This window comes from Pleurodeles waltl, chromosome 4_2 (genome assembly GCF_031143425.1).
Source record: "Pleurodeles waltl isolate 20211129_DDA chromosome 4_2, aPleWal1.hap1.20221129, whole genome shotgun sequence".
NCBI lineage: Eukaryota > Metazoa > Chordata > Amphibia > Caudata > Salamandridae > Pleurodeles > Pleurodeles waltl.
The window spans coordinates 814962063-814981777 of NC_090443.1; the positions used below are offsets into that span (position 1 = coordinate 814962063).

Below are 19715 nucleotides of genomic sequence, written 5' to 3' on the forward strand. Positions count from 1 at the left end.
CTCTCCAATACGAATGAAGATCAATGCCCATAATATCCAAATAGCAAACTGGACTACTCCCCCTAATTTTCACAAGACTAAACAGTCCCATAGCATGCCTGCTACGAGGCACGCACATAATCTGTCTGATATTGACTGATTGCTAGATGATTGGGGGCAGCTAGTCATGCTATTAGGACGACGAGAGAATGTTAATTTAAATCTAGTGAGCACTCACAGTAAATTCATAGAGTCACTTTATTCTCTTTTTATGAAAGAGATCCGAAGGAGATGCTACGAACAAAGAGTTTTGCAGTGGTATACCAGTGAGTGCAGGTTAGCTAAAACTAACCTCCTAGAAACCATCAAACAGGGGCCACTTGAGTGTTTAGGAAAAAATATAAGACTATTATGACTCAAGCAAAAAAAAATCTGCGAGAAGACCCAGTGGGATGAAATGGCTGATGTTCTCCAAAAAAGCAATGCTAAGGGTGTCCGGAAGCTTGTAGCACCACAGGGAATCATCTGGAAACTGCAGTAACACCAGAGGTCTGGATAGCTCATTTTGGAATACTTTACATAGCCGGGCATAAGAAGGCACCTGGGTGTAATGTATCTTACTCAGCATCCCTCACAAGTACTGATATGGGTCAGGGCAATAGGGGAGTCCAGGAAAAGACTGAGCGGCTGGGAATAGGAAGCCATTCCTCCTATTTGAGTCATATAAAAGGGGCTACTAAAGGTAGCTCCTTAGTGTTTAGTAAGGAAGAGACAGCCTTGGCAATAAAGCAACTGAAGGCAGAAACAGCCCCAGACCCAGATGGTATACTTGGTGACCCATCTCGAGATTTGGACACCCTATCTGAATGCTTTGGGAACTGCCATGTTGAGCAGAGAGGAGGATCCAGCTTGAAGGAAGGGAGCCACCATAGTACTGATCTTCAAAAATGGTAGGTGAGATATTACATCTAATTATAGACCAATCAGCTTGTTAGATGATAGTCAAAAGATCTTCTGTCAGCAGGTGCTGATGAGACTGCAGTCTTGGATGTATGATAATAATATACTTTCAGATTGTCAAGCTGGATTTAGACCAAAGGTCAGTACTGTGGACCAGGTGTTTCGATTTACGCGAATTTGCAGGAAATATGTGACCTTTAGGCAGCACCATCTTTATGTCGCCTTTATTGATCTAAGGGCAGTGTTTGATTTGGTCGCCAGAGAAAGTCTTTGGAGGGTGCTTGCTTCGTCTAGCATTCTGGCAGATTTGTTGAGAATTTTGCGGGTCCTGCACAGTGACACATACGCTCAGGTTAAGTGGAACGAGGGAGGGCACTTCAATGATTCCAATTAAACATGGGGTTTGATAAGGTTGTGTATTAGCTCCCACTCTCTTTACCTTGTTTATAAATGGGGCTGTGAATTGGCTTGAAGATTGTAGGCACAATGCTCCAAAATCTGCCGGCATTAGTATGCCTATACTTGTTTGAAGATGATACCCTTCTTATTTCCAGAACACCCTCAGGCCTCCAAACACTGCAAGACAGCTTTTTTTAAAAAAGATTGTGCACTAGGGGGCATATAAATGAACCCATCAAAGTCAATGTTCATGAATATGAACCTGCACAAGTCTTTTAGGGGTAGGATGAGACTTGTTGGGGAGTTGTTGGAGCAAGTTAATTGTTTTGATTATTTGTGCGTAAGACTTGCTGCAAATTTGTTATGGGCCCCCCAGGTAGGGAAGAGTAGGGCCGCCCTTCTTCAAAGATCCTCTGTATTTGGTAAGATGTACAAGGATACCTCTAGAGGTACCGTATCTCCAGCTCTTGAGGTCTATAGGTGTACTGCTATTGTGGGGGCTCTGTATGGCACTGACGTTTGGGGATGTACTGATGTGTCCGTACGTACTGTGATCGATAATACATTTCTCAAGTCATTGTTTTCCCTTCCCCAGAATACTCCCCTCCTTCCCCTACATTTGGACCTTTTTTGCATAGAATAGTGCAAGGTTTTTAATTGAAATTTAGATTTTTAAATACCCTGGAGTTAGAATAGTAAATCTGCTCCCCTCCAGTGTATGCACATTCTCCAATGCCAGACTGGATATAGAAGAGCAACACTGACGCTTTCTTCTAATGTGTTCACTTCCCCAGTGTTTACTGAATTGTAGTTAGAATAGTAAATCTACCTACCCTACCTCCATGTATGAACTTTCCCAGTTTTTTTTGATGGATGTTGGATTAGTAAATCTGACTTCTTCCCCCACAATGAATGAACGTTCCCCATTAGTGTAGGATTGTAGTTGGAATAGTGTTTTGAGTTGTTTTTATTAGTTATTTTGGATGGAAATTAGGTTACTACATCTGTCTTCTTCCTAGATTTTTGTTTAAACATTTAGAGCATATGTAATATAAAGTATACATATTTAAATCATTTCATGTTTTATTATTTTTTAATTATCAGCTATTTTGATTATCAGTTTTGGTATTTTAAAATGTGACATTTTGTTACATATTTTCAAACATTTACAACATTTTAATACAATTAAAGTGCATTTTAAATATATTTTACAAGTAAAAAGGGTACTTATCTACATTGTGCTCTATTAATAATTATAAAAAATATTCTATTTTTGTATTAAATGTTTATATCTTGATGTGCATTTTATTGTATTACCTAGTAATATTATACAAACCTAGATATATGTTTAAGAATAATTGGTTGCTAAGTTAGTGTTTATGTGTTTAATTGTTATATGTTTTTTTCCAAATTAATTCAATGGTAAAAAAAAAATATTCACTTCTATTATAACTTAAAGTAATATTAATTACAATTAAATACAAATACCAGTTTATTGTAGATATTTTGTAACACAATGTTTTGGTATTCTGTGCATACCTGAAACATCCTTTTTGTTGCTTGCTGTTTTTCAGTGTGCTTTCTGTTTTTCAGAAGGAAGGATAATGTCTCTTTAGCACCACCCCAAAAGAGACCTGATCCTTCCTACTAGCGAAGGGCAATCACCCAGAAACACTGTCCAGGAATGCACAGAAATGCCAGCACTGGCTGAATCAATTGATGGGGAATGCTTCTTTACTTGTGAGGTACTGAAGTTATCAAGAACTACATTCACCATAATTCAATGGGGAACTGTAGCAGAGATGCCAGCAGTGTGCACGCTGCTCCAGGGACGTCAGGGAGTGTATATCAATAAAAGAAAAATCTCCGTCTGTACTTTTATGTTTTTCTATTGTGGAAGTGAAATTTCTCTTTTTCCCTTAATGTTCTACTTTGGGCTATGGGAAATCGTCCTGCTGTCCTGTTCTTCCCCCTCTTCTTAATTAATTTTGTTAAGAGTGTTTTCTACCTATGTTTTACTTTTGCCCTTTAAGCACAGCACACTTTCTCTCCTCACCTCATTTTAGTAGCATGAGGACCTAGGGCCCCCAACACTACAGCTGTGACATCGCGGTTTTACATTTTGCTACAAACTATTGAGATTTAGTGCTCGAGAAATGGACAAAAAATGTCCAATCCAAATATGTTGGCATCATTTGGGTAAAGTATCATATGCTATGCACCGTTTCTCTAGTGCAAGTCCTATAAATCAAATATTCTCTCTTTATATTACAGAATATTTTTAATCACAGAGACTATACAAAGAAGATAAATGTTATATGTAAAATGTGAGCTATGCAGCAGGATTTATTTTAATTAAAAATCATGTGTATCTATCACTGCATTTGATTCTTTTTTTCAAGATTCATTCAGACATACTTGCTGAATAAGGCAAGCAAGAACCTACAATTATATGTCGAGTCTTTCTTTTAAGAGCAGTTTGCATGAGTGAAAGTCGAGGAAAAATGGACGAATCTGGGATTCGTTTGAGAAACATAAGAAAACATGCCAAAGAGTTGTGTATTCTATCATCATGACATAGAAAATAAACACATACCATTTTGTCGATAAATCGAAGCATGTGTGCCTGCTGGATCGTTCTTCATTTCAGTGCCATCTGCGAGCGCTGAAACATTTATGGCTGTATTATTCCCGTAGCAGCAGAGGAAATCTTTTCCAGACACCATTAATGTTGGTATGTGTGTGGAACTTGGACTTGGATTGTGCTCATCCAGAGGAACTCCACGGCCTTCCTTCCAGCTGGAATGTCTACTTGGAACTCGGACGTCCAAATGTGAGTGTGAGGTTGCATTTACAAGTGCACAAGTTAAAAGAAAATCACATGGTGGTATCTGATAAGTTGCAGTACAGGCGACTGCGGATACGATGAGATCTGAAAAAGGAAAAAAACACAAGAAGAGGAGTACATGAGAAAAGGCAAGTCTTTCCATACACACGTTTTTTTAACTCTTCCAAAGGAAAAGAATAGAACGTTATAGACAACAAGTTTCTCTTCCTTTTCCCTCTTCCATTTTAGGTCTAGCTTAGGATAGGTTTGGTTGTGTGACCGAACTCAAGGGACGGCAAAATCAAGAAAACAACAGGCTTCTGTAGTTACTTACCCAGTTATACATTTTGCATTCTGCCTTTATAGTGGTGAGTGGTCTAAAAAAGTAGCCTCTTTCCACAATAGCCCTATGAGGTTTTCCTGAAATAAATGATGGCCAGGTGATCCCCGTGACTGTGGCACATGTCCTCTAGAATCAGAAAAGCAGGAAATTGTGTAGAACTCAATTTGCTTATTATTGTCTCCGCGGTATGCATTCACGAAGAGCAATAAAGCATTAGCACTGGGGTTTCCTTCCCAGGAACTAAACACCAATTTTACAATTATCAGGACTGCTCCTTCCTCACACTGAGAAAGTAATTTATTAGCAGGAGTGGCAGCAGCAGCACTCTTATGAGCAGTGGGCAGTGCCTGCGTTGTCTTCATCTGACCGCAAGAAATCAGTCTGTTCCATTTAACAATTAATCCCCATCCACCCATGCTTTTTTCACTGGCTCTAAAGGGATGGGATCAGAAGAACATGGGTTGGTGACAATTACATGAGCAGGACCAGTTCATTTGATATTTAACATCCCAGCAGCCCCTACTCCCCATCCTGAATAGAGACAGCAATCTCCAGCATGCCAGCTATGTATTTCCTACTAAGGTACCAACTGATGCACTGGAGTACTCTCATTCACCTTCTTTGCCAAAATAAAATGCTTGTTTAGGTACTTTACCAGTCTTGAGGGGGAGGCTTTTATATCGAAGCCGTGTTAGCTTGTGCTCACTCTATCCTTCAGCCTCGGCATCAGGCCATGATTACCAACGTCTTTATGCACTGGTGTCAGGCATAGATGCTCAGTTCCAGGCTCTCCATCTTCCACCAGTGAGGGCAGTGCAGGGTGGTTGGTCAATGGTGAGGAACACTGGTAGCCTGTTGGAAGCTGCCATTGTGGTTCAGTGCTTTGGTACAGCATTTTGTTTTAATTGTGGTTTCCCAGATGATCTATTTTAGGCCTTCACCCACTGTTAAAATTATTGTATATTTTTTCTTTTTAGGTTTTCCTTTCTTGAACTATATTTGTTTTGTTGTTTAGGTATAAATGTCATATTTTTATGTTTTTGTGAATGGATTGAATTCCCTTTTTCAGTGAATGTTTTCAAATAATGAACAACGTTTCATGGAAGCTGATAACTTCACTTCTTGTTTCTTGTTTTTAAACAATAGGCAAGGTTTCACAGAATGTAAGTAAGAGAAAGAGGGCCCAGGCCTCTCAGCTAATTGGTTATTCTGAAATTGTTTAACAATGTTCAGATAAATTATATAAACTAAGAAAAGATTTAACTTTCTACCAGAGACAAAGGCAAAACAAAGCTGTTCCTTTGCCGAAGGCTGCTGTGAGGCACATCTAGCTTTCATTCACTGGGCTTATATGCCGGCCTACCAAAACATGCAAGAATGACAGAAACTGTTACTTTTCTGAACATTAGTTTTGTTGTTCAGAAGAGCTATGAGGGTGTGAACCATCTTTGAAACTCAAACCAGTCCTCATTTTGATGCTAATACTTAGCTTAGCTCGTCAAGTGAAATGTGAGTTGGTTAGGCATATTAATATAAAGACTCTTTTATGATATCACCACAGTGTTACAGTTTGTTTTGCTATTCATTGCTGACAGTAGTCTGTTGAGTTTTATAACAGTTACAATTCATATTGTAGGCACTAGGATAGGTTTTTGATATTAAAATGCATCTTTAAAATATATTGTTGGTTTCCTAGTGTTTTTTGTGGGAGTGCCATTCCATGCTGAAAGAGTTTTTGAGTTCCACTAACTATCTCTGTGAAAACTCACAAGATTGCTTGTTATCCAGAACTTATCTCAGTCTAGTAGTGCTCACTGGATTTTGGATGGTTACAGCCTATCTGGCTTTCAGCCTAGGGATGACACACTGTCAAAGCCATTAGTGCCAGCGGGTCCAGAACGCCTTTTACTGGGTGATGTTCTGAAAAGAAAATCAAAAGAGCATACCATCATCCAGGACTTAGAATTTATGGTACCTGCACAGTGCCAACATGTCATTATCTGAATGAAACGTTTATTGGATGGTGTATTGTTGTATACATTTTTGGACATAACACAAAATAAAAAATGGTTGCCAAAAAAAGTTGCTCTGTGATTATTGATTGTATTGATAAACCTATTTATTGTAATTAACATACTAGGGGCCTCCTAATATGTTTTAATAACCTGGATTGAACCTTGTTAGACAATTCAACAATGAATAGAAGCTTCCTTGTGTGCAATAGTGACTTAATGCCTGTGCTTTACACCACCTGTCGGCTGTATGTAGCATTATTTTCGGCTGTTTCATAGAATTGCAGAATAGGCCTGTATAAGGAAATGCCACAACACAAGAAAAATCCCACAATAATTTGGAAAAATAGGTCACTGACACAATATCAAGGTAAAAAACATTGTTTCTTATCACAAAGGTGTGGTGGTACTCTGTATACAAAAGGTTGTTAGCTACAATAGGAGAACGCCCTAAGATTCCCAAGTTGGGATGTAACAGGAACATTACTTGAAGCGTGGAGGGAAAATATTCCTTTATGGAATAGAATGTCTCACACACCTAATAGTGTCATGCTTCATCATAGGTCTCCTCTCCCCACCCTGGTAGGGCCATGCCACCAGGGTGGGTTCAACCTCCTGGTAACACTCAACAATAGGGAGTTCTTAGATAAAAAAAATTACTGGACATCTACGTACCTTAATACCTTGCGGACTACCAGTATTTTTACCTTAAATAGTGGTGTCTACAGGTATGATTAAAAACAAATGATCGGTCGTGCTGAGGATAATGGCTCAGCCCGTCTCACAAAAGCTGACATATATTGCCCCTCACATAGAGCCTATCGTGGTCTGAGCCATTCCTCAGGGCTATAGATCCCTACCTAATAAGGTGTGCTAACACCACAATATAACTCTAATCCTGCACCACACGCAAGTCCTACCTGAGTGATGGGATTTATGTTGAGAGCTATTCAGACAAAGACACAGAGTAATTCAAAAATAATAAGAGTTAGACATACATCACCAACATTCTTGGTAATTTAAAAAAGTATCACGCTTCAATCACCATTATTCCTAGATAACCAACACATGTGAGCATGCGAGTGATGTACACTACAAATCACTGCAAACAAGGTGCAACTACTGTGCGTTAGTAACATGTGTTCTTATCTCAAATCATTCAATTATCAGTATGATTCTTAATTATCAGTATGATTCTTAATTCTCCGTATTCAGTTAATTAACTGGGCCAATAGACACTATCGCTTATAAAGTTGCTATACAAGTCAAACACATTTTGTGAAATCCCTTACCCTAAAGTTTAGGGGATGCTTGTGCCCGGTCTGGGGCAGGGACAATGTCCTTTGTAGTCACACACCGTATATCACAGAGGAAAAAAGGGGCAGAACACAGTGTCTCACAAGGAAGTATAATACTCAAGAAAATCAGGATTTTATACCCAAGATATCATGTAACCTCTAGAAAATACCAACTACTAATATCGTTCTCACAACTTTAACTCACTAGTCACTGAGACCTGTATACGTACAGCACCCGCCCTGTAAAGAATAGAGCCACCATAGTAGGTAGAAATATAGTTATTAAGGATCATGACACCAAAATGTTACAGACGTGACTTGAATCATCCAATTTGTTTCGTGTGTGTCCCGCATGATGCAAGGCTAGGAACAATATTTTTTGACATGAATATTGTGTCAAAACTATTCTTTACCAAAATATCATGTCCCTATATACATATATATATATATATATATATATATATATATATATATATATATATATACATATTTATATATATATATATATATATATATATATATATTTATACACACACATATATATCATTATCAGTAGAGGGACATGATATTTTGGCAAAGAATATTTTTGGACACAATATTTGTGTCAAACAATATTGTTAATAGCCTTGTGTCATGCGATACAAATATATATATATATATATATATATATAAAACCTAGTGTCAGTCACCAATAGGTAGTTATAGTTAGGGCCTAGTTTCTTTAGAAAAAGCAGTTTTTTGCTTGCCTATATCTTTGGCGCCGCTTGATGAATCTTCGCAAAAAAATTCCAAGAAATATGACAGTCACATAAGCTGCAGTCTGGACATTTATGGTGTGATAAGTCACACAGGGATGAGATAAAGGGGTGATTTAGAAGATTTCTAATGTTAATTTCCACAGGAAAAATTAAACAGCAATAGCGTAAATACCACTGGACGGAATTCCACCAAATTTGGCAGAAAGGGAGCTCTTGGTCCAGAAAGAGCCCTTTTTGTTATCTGGTGGAAATCCGTTCAGTAGTTTTCCAGAAATTTAAGAACATCCAAATTTGTATATATAGGGAACGAAGAATTCGGCAAGTCCCAGAAAAAAATATTAAAAAAAAACAAAAGGGGCCAGGATACTAACACCCCATCCCCTTAGCTCTGGTGGTAGGGTCCCAAAGGGATCCCCCAGGGCAAAAAGGCATTAAATTTTTTTTTACAGTCAGATCTGCCATAAAATAATAAAACAAATGAAGTGTGTTCTCCCGCGCTTCCTTATTATGAGCTCCCAGGGCTGTTTTGATATGCAGGGGGCGCCCGGCCCCCTCCAGTTGCCCCGGGGACCACCTTCTCCATGGGGCATTTAAGAAATGATATACGGGGGGCCTGTGTCTCCCCCGTGCCCTGGCGACCCCCACCCCAGGGCAAATATTTTTTAAAAAGAAAAGGGGGTCCCTTTGAGAACCCCATTAGCCCTGGAGACCACCCCCCAGGGCTACACTGAATTTTCAGTGGAGGGGGTCATGCCCCATGGAGCAACACCCCCCTGGGGCGAATCTTAAAAAAAAGTGGGTCACTTTGGGACCTCTAAGCCGCGAGGACCACCGCCCCAGGGGCTTCTATATAGTTCTATGCGGAGGGGCCTGTGGCCCCCCAACGCCCCACGGACCACCACCCCCAGGGTAAACAGAAAATAATTGAAAGGTGGTTCATTTTGGACCCCCCGGTCCAGAGGATGACCACCCCCTCAGGGCTTTGTAAACATTGGAAGGTGGCCACAGGCCTCCGTCGTGGAGCCACTGTTTTAAATGAGTTCTCAAAAAACTCAGCCCCTCCTCCCTGACATTCCTTCTATGGTTTCTCCGCCCATTTCCTGGCAGGGGCTGACAGCTGGCTGATCGATTCAAATCCCTGCTCAGACAGCTGGATAGAGAAGTGATTGATCCTAATCCTGAGCTGAGTTAGAGAAAGATGACACTCCTGGATGACCCATAAGTTGTACAACTATGCGTTTGTAACCTACTGCAACATTCTTTTCATATTGGTTACAGTGTACATTGGTGTGACTATGGTCTCGGGGGCCCTAGGGAACCTTAGTTACTCCCTAGGTCTCCCCTTTTCCATTGACATTTATTGGAGTGTCCCACCAGTGAAAAAACAGTAAGCACACTGAAGTTGACATTTAATGGAGTGTCCCAACAGTAAAAAGACAGTAATCACACTGTCTATCTCTCACAAGTTTACACCCATCTCATGAGGCCAACTCCAGGTCACCACCCACTCTGCATAGTTCCATCTGCGCCGGGCTACCTAACTGCAGTTCTTGGGCTGCGCACACCAGGAATCCTCCTTGCGCAGCCCTCACAAGTGTGCACACGCATATGCACACATGATCACGTGTAACCAGCCCTCCTAGTCTTGCGGTGCCACAGCAGCCTTCCCTCAGCAAGGAAGCACCAGCAGTAACCACGTACAGTCCATTTTACCATGAGTTTACTGTGGGTGAGTCCCCGACTAGGAGGCTCCCTCACAGTAAAAAGTAAAAAAACAGGTGATCAAAAAGCAACAAATCAGAGTGGACCGAATAGTCAGAACTGTCCTCTCACAATATCAATGCAATATTTGCAGTAAATAATTTTAGGAAAAAACTGTGCATGGCAGGGGTGCCATTTATAGTTACCTTAAGGCATGAGTTATGGTTAATTGAGGTAACTCTAACTATAACTCCTGAATTTCTTTGGTTTTGTACGCTTGAAATGTGAGCCTAACTATAACGTCCCTCTAACCTTTGTTTTTTTTCAGTGAATTTCCATGTTTAAAAAAAAACTAATTCCTAACTATAACGTCCCTGTACTGTCTGTTTTTTTTGGTGAATAAATACTTATAATATTTTTTAGGTTTTTGGATGATAATGTTATAGTACAATTTAACACTATTATCATCCAAAGTGAGTGAGTGAATGTGTGACTGACTATGTATGTAAGTAGCTGCATGGGTGAGTGACTCAGGGGGTCACTCCAAGTCTGGGGTTCTTGAGACCACCAGACTTGGGGTGGCCATTGGACCGCCACAGTGGTGGCGGTCCGATCCGCCACATTTTGACTGCGGCTGAAACGCTGCAGTAATACTGCCGACACCACCAGGCTGGAATCAGCCTCCAGCCTGGCGGTCCCGGGGGTTGTAATCAGCCAGGGCAGCGCTGCAAGCAGCCCTGCCCTCCAGATTACAAGTTCCATTCCACCAGCCTTTCCATGGCTGTTTAGACCGCCGTGGAAAATTTGGCAGAAGGGGGGTGCCGGGGGTCATCTGGGGGCCCCTGCACTGCTCATGCACTTTTCACGGCACTTGGCCCATGCACAGCCCCGTCGCGCATTACACTGCCCGCATTACAGGCAGTGAAATGTGCGATGGGTGCTTCTGCACCCGCTGCACTGCCACATTGGCGCCAGCTCAATTCTGAGCTGTCGTCAATGTGAAGGCCCTCTTCACCGCAGGGCTGGCGGGCAGAAACACTATTTACGCCTCCGGCCCTCAGTGAAGTCATAATAGGGCTGGCGGTGTCCAGTGATGTCACTGACCATCTCATGAGTAATGTAATGGTGAGGTCATAAGCAGTGTATTGAGGGGGCATAAGTTATAATTAGCTCAGGTAATTCAAACTGCTGAATGTCTAGGGTTTTTTATGAGTGAAATCTGAGCCTAACTATAACATCCCTATAACCTCAGATTGTTTGTCAGTGAATTTCTATAGGTGTTTTTCATTCTAATTATTAACTACTACATCCCTGTAACCTTTGTTTTTTAGTGAATACATACATATATTTATATATATATATAGAGAGAGAGATAAATATATATATAAATATATATATATGTTTATATATATATATGTTTATATATATACATAGGGAGAGATGGATAGATATAGATATAGATATATAGACACACCACACACAGAGACATATTTATATATATATATATATATATATATATATATATATATATATATATATATATGTATATATATATATATATATATTAAAAAAAACAAAGGTCACAGGGACGTTATGGTTAGGTTCATATTTTACAGCACAAGACCATAGAAATTCAGCTGTCACAGTTATTTCAGGTAACTATAATTTGTGTTCTGAGGTAACTATAACTTGCACAGTTCCCATGCACAGTCTTCCCATCAATAATTTTACTGCAAATGTTAGAGTGATATTATCAATGATGTCAAACAAGATGTCATGAGTGAAGCAATATCTCGAGTAATTAGCAGTGCACGCTTTCAGTTTTACACTTCAATTCCGTCAAGATGAGATTCAGATGTGCCACACTGTTGGTATAAATCAGAATGTTAGCACTCTAGTTGCTCATTAAAACACTGTAAGGTGCTGATCACCAGGGAGGTAACTGGCAGTCTGCTGCTGGTGTTGAAAGTGAATGTTTCAGTCCGCATGTCAGAATGTTTTAATGAAATAGAAGAGAAAGATATTTGAGAACTCATTTAAAACATGTGCTAATTTTTCTTTATATAGAGCTAGCCATAATTTCCATCACAAAATGAGTTCCCTCATTTTGTTATTTTCTAAATTAAATGTTTTAAGTTTTATCAGTTTTATCTGTTTAATTCAATCAAGATGGCTTCAGGTGTGCCACAGTTTTGTCGTAAGTAAGACTGTTAGCGCTCTAGTTGTTCTTTAGAACACTTTGGGAGGCTGCAGAAGAACGCAAGGGAATGGAGATTTTTCTTAGCTTCAGTGAAAGAAAGTCTTGATTTTATTAAAGACACAGAGGCAAGTATTATGCTATCTTTTCCTGCTTTATTTTGAAAGCAGCCAAGATAAAACCACACAATCCCAGTATTCCAGGCTGGGAAAACTACAGAATGATGTCATAAAGGCGGACCACCAGTCACCAAAAGATAGTAATATAAATGTCTTGACTGGGAGCAACAAGTCCTCTTTTCTTGTGTAAACAGTTAATAGATTTTAAACAAAGGTACAATAAGTAAAAGAATAGAAAAAGCCAGTCAATAACTCAAAGCATCCTCAGGTGATAGTCCAGGATATTGAAGTCCGTCTTGAGGTTTACCCTTTACTCGACTGTGGAGAAAGGTGGAATAAACTGTTGTTGTAATTGATGAAGAATCAACTCCTGTTTAAGATGTCTGGTTCGGAACGACCATTGAACCTAAATAAACAAAAGTGGGTTAAAACATTTGCGGTGGGATAATACTCGCCTCCTTTCTTTAATAAAATCAAGACTTTCTTTCACTGAAGCTAAGAAAATCTCCATTTTATTAGAAGACCCAGAGGCTCCTATTATGGTAGTTAAAAGGATTGCAACAATAGCATTAGCAACATGAGAAACGGGTTGGACTTAAAGAGGACCCCCTGAGGGACTCCACAAGTTAGAGGGACGATATCTGACAAAAAAGAGCGGTCCAAAACTTGGAAGGTTCTTCCTGTAAGAAAGGAAGAAAACCAAGAGAGCGCTGGGCCTCCCACGCCTACCTTGAAGAGTCTGTCGCAGAGAAGAGAATGGTCTACCGTATCAAAAGCTGCGCTAAGATCCAGGAGAATAATGGCTGCATGTCCTCCCTTGTCTAATAGTTGACGGGCAGATTCGGTCACTGTTAGAAGCGCAGACTCAGTGCTGTGTTGTGCTCTAAAACCCATTTGGGTGGGGTGAAGGAGCAGATTACTCTCCAGATAACTCATCAGTTGTAGATTCACATGTTTCTCTAGTATCTTGGCTAGGATGGGGAGAAGAGCAATGGGTCTGTAGTTATCCAGGACCGAGGGGTCAAGTTTAGGCTTTTTAAGAAGAGGTTTTACAATAGCGTGTTTAAGAGATTGAGGGAAGAGGCCCGAGCTAAGGGAATTATTAAGTATTCTAGTCAGAGGGGAGATAACAATGTTTGCGGTTTTTATCAGGGTGGACGGGGGGGCAGGATCCAGAGGGGAGCCAGATTTAATAGCACTGAGTAATTTAAGGGTTAGCACATCTGTGAGCGGTAAGAACGTAGTTGGTGAAGGCCCAGCCAGTAGTGAATTCACTGCCAGCTCATCAGAGGGCTTCTGGGAGGAGGACAACGAGAAATCAGTATAAATCTTCGTAACCTTGCCCTGGAAATGAGCTGCTAGAGAGTTACTATGACTAACAGAAGCTTCCGTTGGGGGGGCGGCATAGGAATAGTAGTGAGCTCTTTAAAAATCTGGAATATTTCCTTCTGAGAGTTGGAAGGGTTCTCTATTCTCCTGCTATAATAGCTAGTTTGAGCTGCCTTAATGTTCTGATGATAATTTCTGATGGCTTGCTTGTAATTTTCTTTGGCTGAAGAGCTGTAGTCCTTTCTCCAAGTTCTTTCTAACTTTTTACAGTTTGTTCTAAGTTCTAATAGTAAGGGAGAGTACCATGGCTTAGAATTGAGGTGTTTTTTTTTTGTTCTTAGTTTGGTGGGCAGTACTAGATCCAAGTGGTAGAGATCCAGCTGTCAAAATGTTCCGGAGTGTTCAGGTGGAGAGTCGCCGCGGAACCTGGTGGAAGCACAGAGTGCGGTGTGCCAAAGATTGGGTAGCAATTTTGACCAAGTGCGACTTAAGATGGTTAGCTTAGGCTGAGGGTCTCTGGGGACATCATAAGGGAAGTTAAATGGAAGGAGAAAATGATCAGTCCATAATAAAGGCAGTGAAGAAGAGATGGCAACATCTGAGATATTGCTGAAAAGCAGATCCAGAGTATGGCCTTTCACGTGAGTCGGACCCATGACAAATTGGGTCATGTCTAGCGCATTAAAAGAGGCCAGCAGGATTTTTGCTGAGGGGTAGTCTGGATTATCGAAATGAATATTAAAATCCCCGAGTACGGTTAAATTCGGGGTCTTACCTATGAGGCTAGCCACAGCCTCGGGTAGCGATTCTAAAAAGGAGGCACAAGGGCCAGGTGGGCGATAAAGAAGAATTCCGGAGAAGGTAAAGGTGGCTGATAAATATAGGGAAAAGGTCATACCTTCACAGTCTGGGATCCTAAGAGGCGATGACAGACACAATAGCCTTTTTGTGAATAATTGCTATACCACCACCTCTATTCTGTGGTCTGTCCATATGGGTTATAGAGTAGGAGGGGGCAGGGACTTACAGATATCAACTGATGAGTCCTCATTGAGCCAAGTTTCCGTTAGGAACAGGGAATCAGGAATAAATTCTTCCAAAAGTGTATAAATATATAGAGCGAGTGCTGGTAAAGAACGGCAGTTGAGGAGTAACATGTTGCCCGACTGTAGTTGAGGGGGAATCAGAGGAGTAGTCGGAGGGGTCCAGAAACAGTCCGGACAGGAAAAGCAGGTAGCGGAATGAAGCATGTTTACCTTAACAGGGCATGGCGGGTGACTTCTAAGGGCATGCAATTGAGAGGAAGGGTAGTTCAACCTATTGATAGAGAAAAGGGCAGCATCACTGGGCCCTGGGTGCGTCAGGGCGTGAACGGGTGCAGACGGGCTTGCCTTTGGCACGCCTTCGGCGCGGCCGGTGGCCGCCCGTGCTTAAATGATTCATGTGGGCGGGCCGGCCAAGCTCCACACCACCAACAACTAAAGCGGAGACCAAAATGGCAGGCGCAAAACGGCTGGGTAATGACCGCCGGTCAGGGCAGAAAAATGCCGAATGCCTCAGGTAGAAAGGCCCCAAAGTTAAAAGTTAAAGAAAGAACAGAATGAATTTAAAAAAAAAAAAACGTGGCTCCCACGTTCTAAACCTGCACCAATATAAAAACAGGAAGATATTTTTTCTTATTTTTGTTATTTTATCTAAAAAAAAGTAGCCCTTACTGATAGAATGTATTTCCATTATTAAAGTGCTCACTGCAACTAAAAATAAGGAAGAAGGCACCGGTGGAAAAACTAAAAGTACGGTTCTAATAATATTCCAAAAGTAACCTGAACCCGAAGAGTTAACAGAAGGGAAAAACCAGGATGTGGGCGGACCAACAGGTGTGGCATTCAAGGCTAGGTGTGTATTGAAGAGGAGACACCTAAACGAGGATGAAGGAGGACAGGAGATACCGTGATCGTCAGGAAGGGCAAAGCGCAATCGTCAGGAAGCTCAGAGTGCATAACAGACAATGACAGAAAAGCTGAGGAAAGCAGGCGAGCGTTAACAAACATTCTGAATGAGGCTGCAATTGGGGCACGAGCGGTAGAGAGACCGCAAAGTATAGAAACTGAAAGCATAGAACAAATGACATCATTCTGTAGTTTTCCCAACCTGGAATACTGGGATTTGTGGTTTTATCTTGGCTGCTATTAAAATAAAGCAGGAAAAGATAGCATAATTGGAGCCTCCGGGTCTTGTCATAAAATCATCTGACAGGCTGTTACTGTTGGAAGTGCAACAGGAAAATATTTTAGTACTCACTTAAAATGTGTCCTAATTTTTCTTTCTACAGCACTAACCATAATTTCTATGACAAAATGAACCCTCTCAATATGTTCCTTTCTAAATTAAATGTTTTAAGTTTTACCAGTTTGATTCAATCAAGATTGCTTCAGGTGTGCCGCACTTTTGTCATAAGTAAGACTGTTAGTGCTCTAGTTGTTCTTTAGAACACTCCGGGAGACTGTATTAGAACACAGGGGAATTAACCAACAGGGTGCTCCTGTTGGAAGTAGATTTTACTGAGAATGTCTGACTTCTATTTTCATACGGCTGAGAAAGATAGTTTGACTTTATAAAAAAAATGCTCTCATTTTAGCTTCTGGAGCATCATCCATAACCTCTATGGGAAAATCACGTGAAAACAGTATTCTCTGAAACATGATTCATGAAATCCTAACAGTGTAAAATCATCTTACAACACACCAGAGTTCCTAAAATTAGTATGGCACCATCAACAAATGATTTATATTGTAACTAAAATGTATTATCACCCTTTATATTTTCTCCTTTTTGTGACCCTCAAAACCTTTCATTCACTATAAAGCATTTCAATGGAGTTCTATCATGTATATTGATCCCAAGATGGCTGCCATCTCTTTCTGGTCAAACTGCCTACAGACAATCACATCTCACCATGAGATCTGTACTTAGGAGCCACTCAGATATACACATTTGAATTTCCTTTAATATCTCAGAAACTACTGAACAGATTTACAAAAAATAAGAAAAAGCATGATTTGCAGACCAAAAGGTACCTTTCTGCCAAATTTGATCTAATTCTGTCCAGGGGTTCAGGCAATAGTCATGTTCAAAACCTCTTTGTGAATTAAAATAGGAAACACACTGTTTTGACACCCCATTTTTTCACTGCCCGCTTGAAGAATCACTCAGAATTTTTGAATGCACCACAAGACCCTTCGGTGCACATTTTCTGGCAAATTTCATAACGATTTGTCAAACTACGCCAAAAATAAAGCCAAGTCAAGAACCGCTTTTTCAATGGAAACTGGGTCCTAACTATAACTAACTACTGCTGACCACCAGTAGGTAACATATATATACATATAACACCCTATGGTAACTATAAATTGTGCCCCCACCATGCACAGTTTCTTTTCAATAATTTTGGTGCTAATGTTTCATTTATATTTTTATTCACGTTATAGGAGTTGCCATGAGTGTTTTAATATCTGGGGTAATTAGCAGTACATGGCGAGGGCACGAGTTCTAGTTACCATAGGGTACAAGTTGTACTTGAAATAACTCGAACTATAACTGCTGAATTTCCATTGTTTTGTACGAGTACATTTAAAGCCTAACTATAACGTCCCTGTAACCTTGATTTTCTTCAGTGAATTTCTATAGTTTTTTTAATGTAAAGTAATTTTAATTGCTATACATTAATCCAACTACTGTTGCACACATCCTTCGATTGTGCATGATAGAGGTTGACGGTTGGGCCTGGCCTGTGGCCAGAACCTATTGCCAACCCTCTATAACTACCCAACTCCATGCTGCACATGGCCAAATGGTCTGTCTCTCTGGGTGTGAGAATCAGTGTGAGAGGATGTCTCTGGGTGTGTGTGTCCGAGAGTGAGAGTGGGTGTGTGAGGGTCTGAGTGGGTACACAAGTGTCCGAGTGGGTCTGTGAGTGGGCGAGTGAGGGTCTGAGTGGGTCTGTGAATGAGTGCATGAGTGTCTAAGTGGGTCTAAAATATAGCCCTGTCCCAGGAAGGTGATGGTCCCTCGGGTCTTGGGGTTCATATGGCCTCCTACTTTATTTTACTGTTGCAGCCCGGGAAAGTTGTGGTCCCCAGGACCTGGGAGGGGTCTGTGCAGCCCTCCATAAAAGTGTAAATTTGTTGCCCCGGGGAGGTTGTGGTCCCTGGGAAGGTTGACCAGACCCCCATACTTTTTTAAATGTTGTCACAGGGAGGTGGTGGTCCCCGGACCCAGGGGGGTCCACATGGCCCCACATATATTGTTAAAATATAGCCAACCCCTGCGACCAACCCTCTATAACGACCCAACCCCTACCACGCATGGCCGACAGCTGTAAGTGGCACGGGGTTGGATGTTTGCAGGGGTTGGCCCTGCGGCCTACTCCTGCCACACACAGACTGTGGCTGTGTGTGGCTTGGGGCTAGGTGGTTGTAGGAGCCGGCCGAAGGGTGTGGCCATGGGCCAGGCCCTGCTTCCAACCCCTGCTGCGCATGGCCAAAGGCCATATGTGGCATGGGATTAGGTGGTTATAGGAGCTTGGCCGTATGGTCTGGCAACAGGCCAAGTCCTGCTGCCAAATCTCAACTCGCACAGTTGAAGTCTGTGCATGGCACAGGGTTGGGTTTATAGGGGCCCTGCAGCCAACTCCTGTTGCACATGGCCAAAGGACATGCATTGCACTGGGTTGGGTGGTTATAGGGGGTTGGCGACAACAACCCCCAACAAACACAGCTGAAGGCCGTGCATTGCACGGAGTTGGGTAGGTAGGTATATGGGGTTCGGTGACCAACCCCCACTGTGCATGCTAAAGGGCATGCCTGGCGTGGGGCTGGGTGGTTATAGGGGTTGTGTGCAGGCCTTGCAGCCAATTCCTGCCGAAAGCCATGTGTGGCTTGGGTTTGGGTGGTTATAGGGTTGGCCGCAGGCCAGGACTTGCGGCCTGCCCTGCCAACCACTGCCAAACACAGCACACACAGACATATTCACACACCCACTCACACACTCAGACACACACAACACCCCTCACCCTCTGACCCCCCTCCCCTGTCAGACACCCGACTTACCTTGGACGAGGAGGTCATCTGGCAGGCAATGGGAAGGGGCGCTGCTACCGCCAGCAGCGCCCCACCAGCAGAACACCGTCAGGCCTATTTCAGCTCATAATACGTCTGGCAGCGTTCTACTGGCGGGGCGGTGCAGGTGGTATCAGCTCCAGGTCACCACTGTCTGCCAGTATGAACACTGCCGGATTTCCACCCTTATTGACCAGGAAATCAGGCAGTGCTCATAATCTGGCGGACGGATGGTTCACCGCCACAGTGGTATGGTGGAGGCCATCACCACGGCAGTAGGCGGTTATTACCGCCAATGTTAAAATGAGGGCCAGAGTGTTAGTCTGCGGTGGATGTTCGAGAGAGAGGGAGAGAGATCGAGAAAGAGACAGACATAGAGGGAGATAGAGAGTCTCAGAAGAATAGTAGGGATCTTGCAAGTCAGCATTGTGGTGAATTACGACAGATGTACATTGTACCTAGCACTAGGATAAAGGGACCATGGCAGTCATAAATGAGATGCACTGGAAGTACTCTGTGCAGGTTCAAATGCTGAAAAAGCTTGATGAAATTAAGCTTCATAGGAAAAGATGAGTGTAGGGTAATCCCCTTACTCCAGATCTTTTGGTCACTGTCCCCACTCCTGAGCTTTACATCTACAAATTATTGATTTCAACTGTTAGTCTCATGAGTTCAT

At 41.8% G+C, this 19715-nt stretch overlaps 1 protein-coding gene across 1 annotated transcript in view; it reads right to left on the reverse strand.

The window, feature by feature from the left end:
- LEPR (leptin receptor) overlaps positions 1-19715 on the reverse strand; it is a 714243-nt gene that overhangs the window by 529973 nt on the left and 164555 nt on the right. Inside the window, exon 3 of the mRNA XM_069232491.1 lies at positions 3935-4270. Within this exon, the coding sequence (XP_069088592.1) occupies positions 3935-4270 (336 nt within the window). The remainder of the gene's footprint in view (positions 1-3934; positions 4271-19715) is intronic.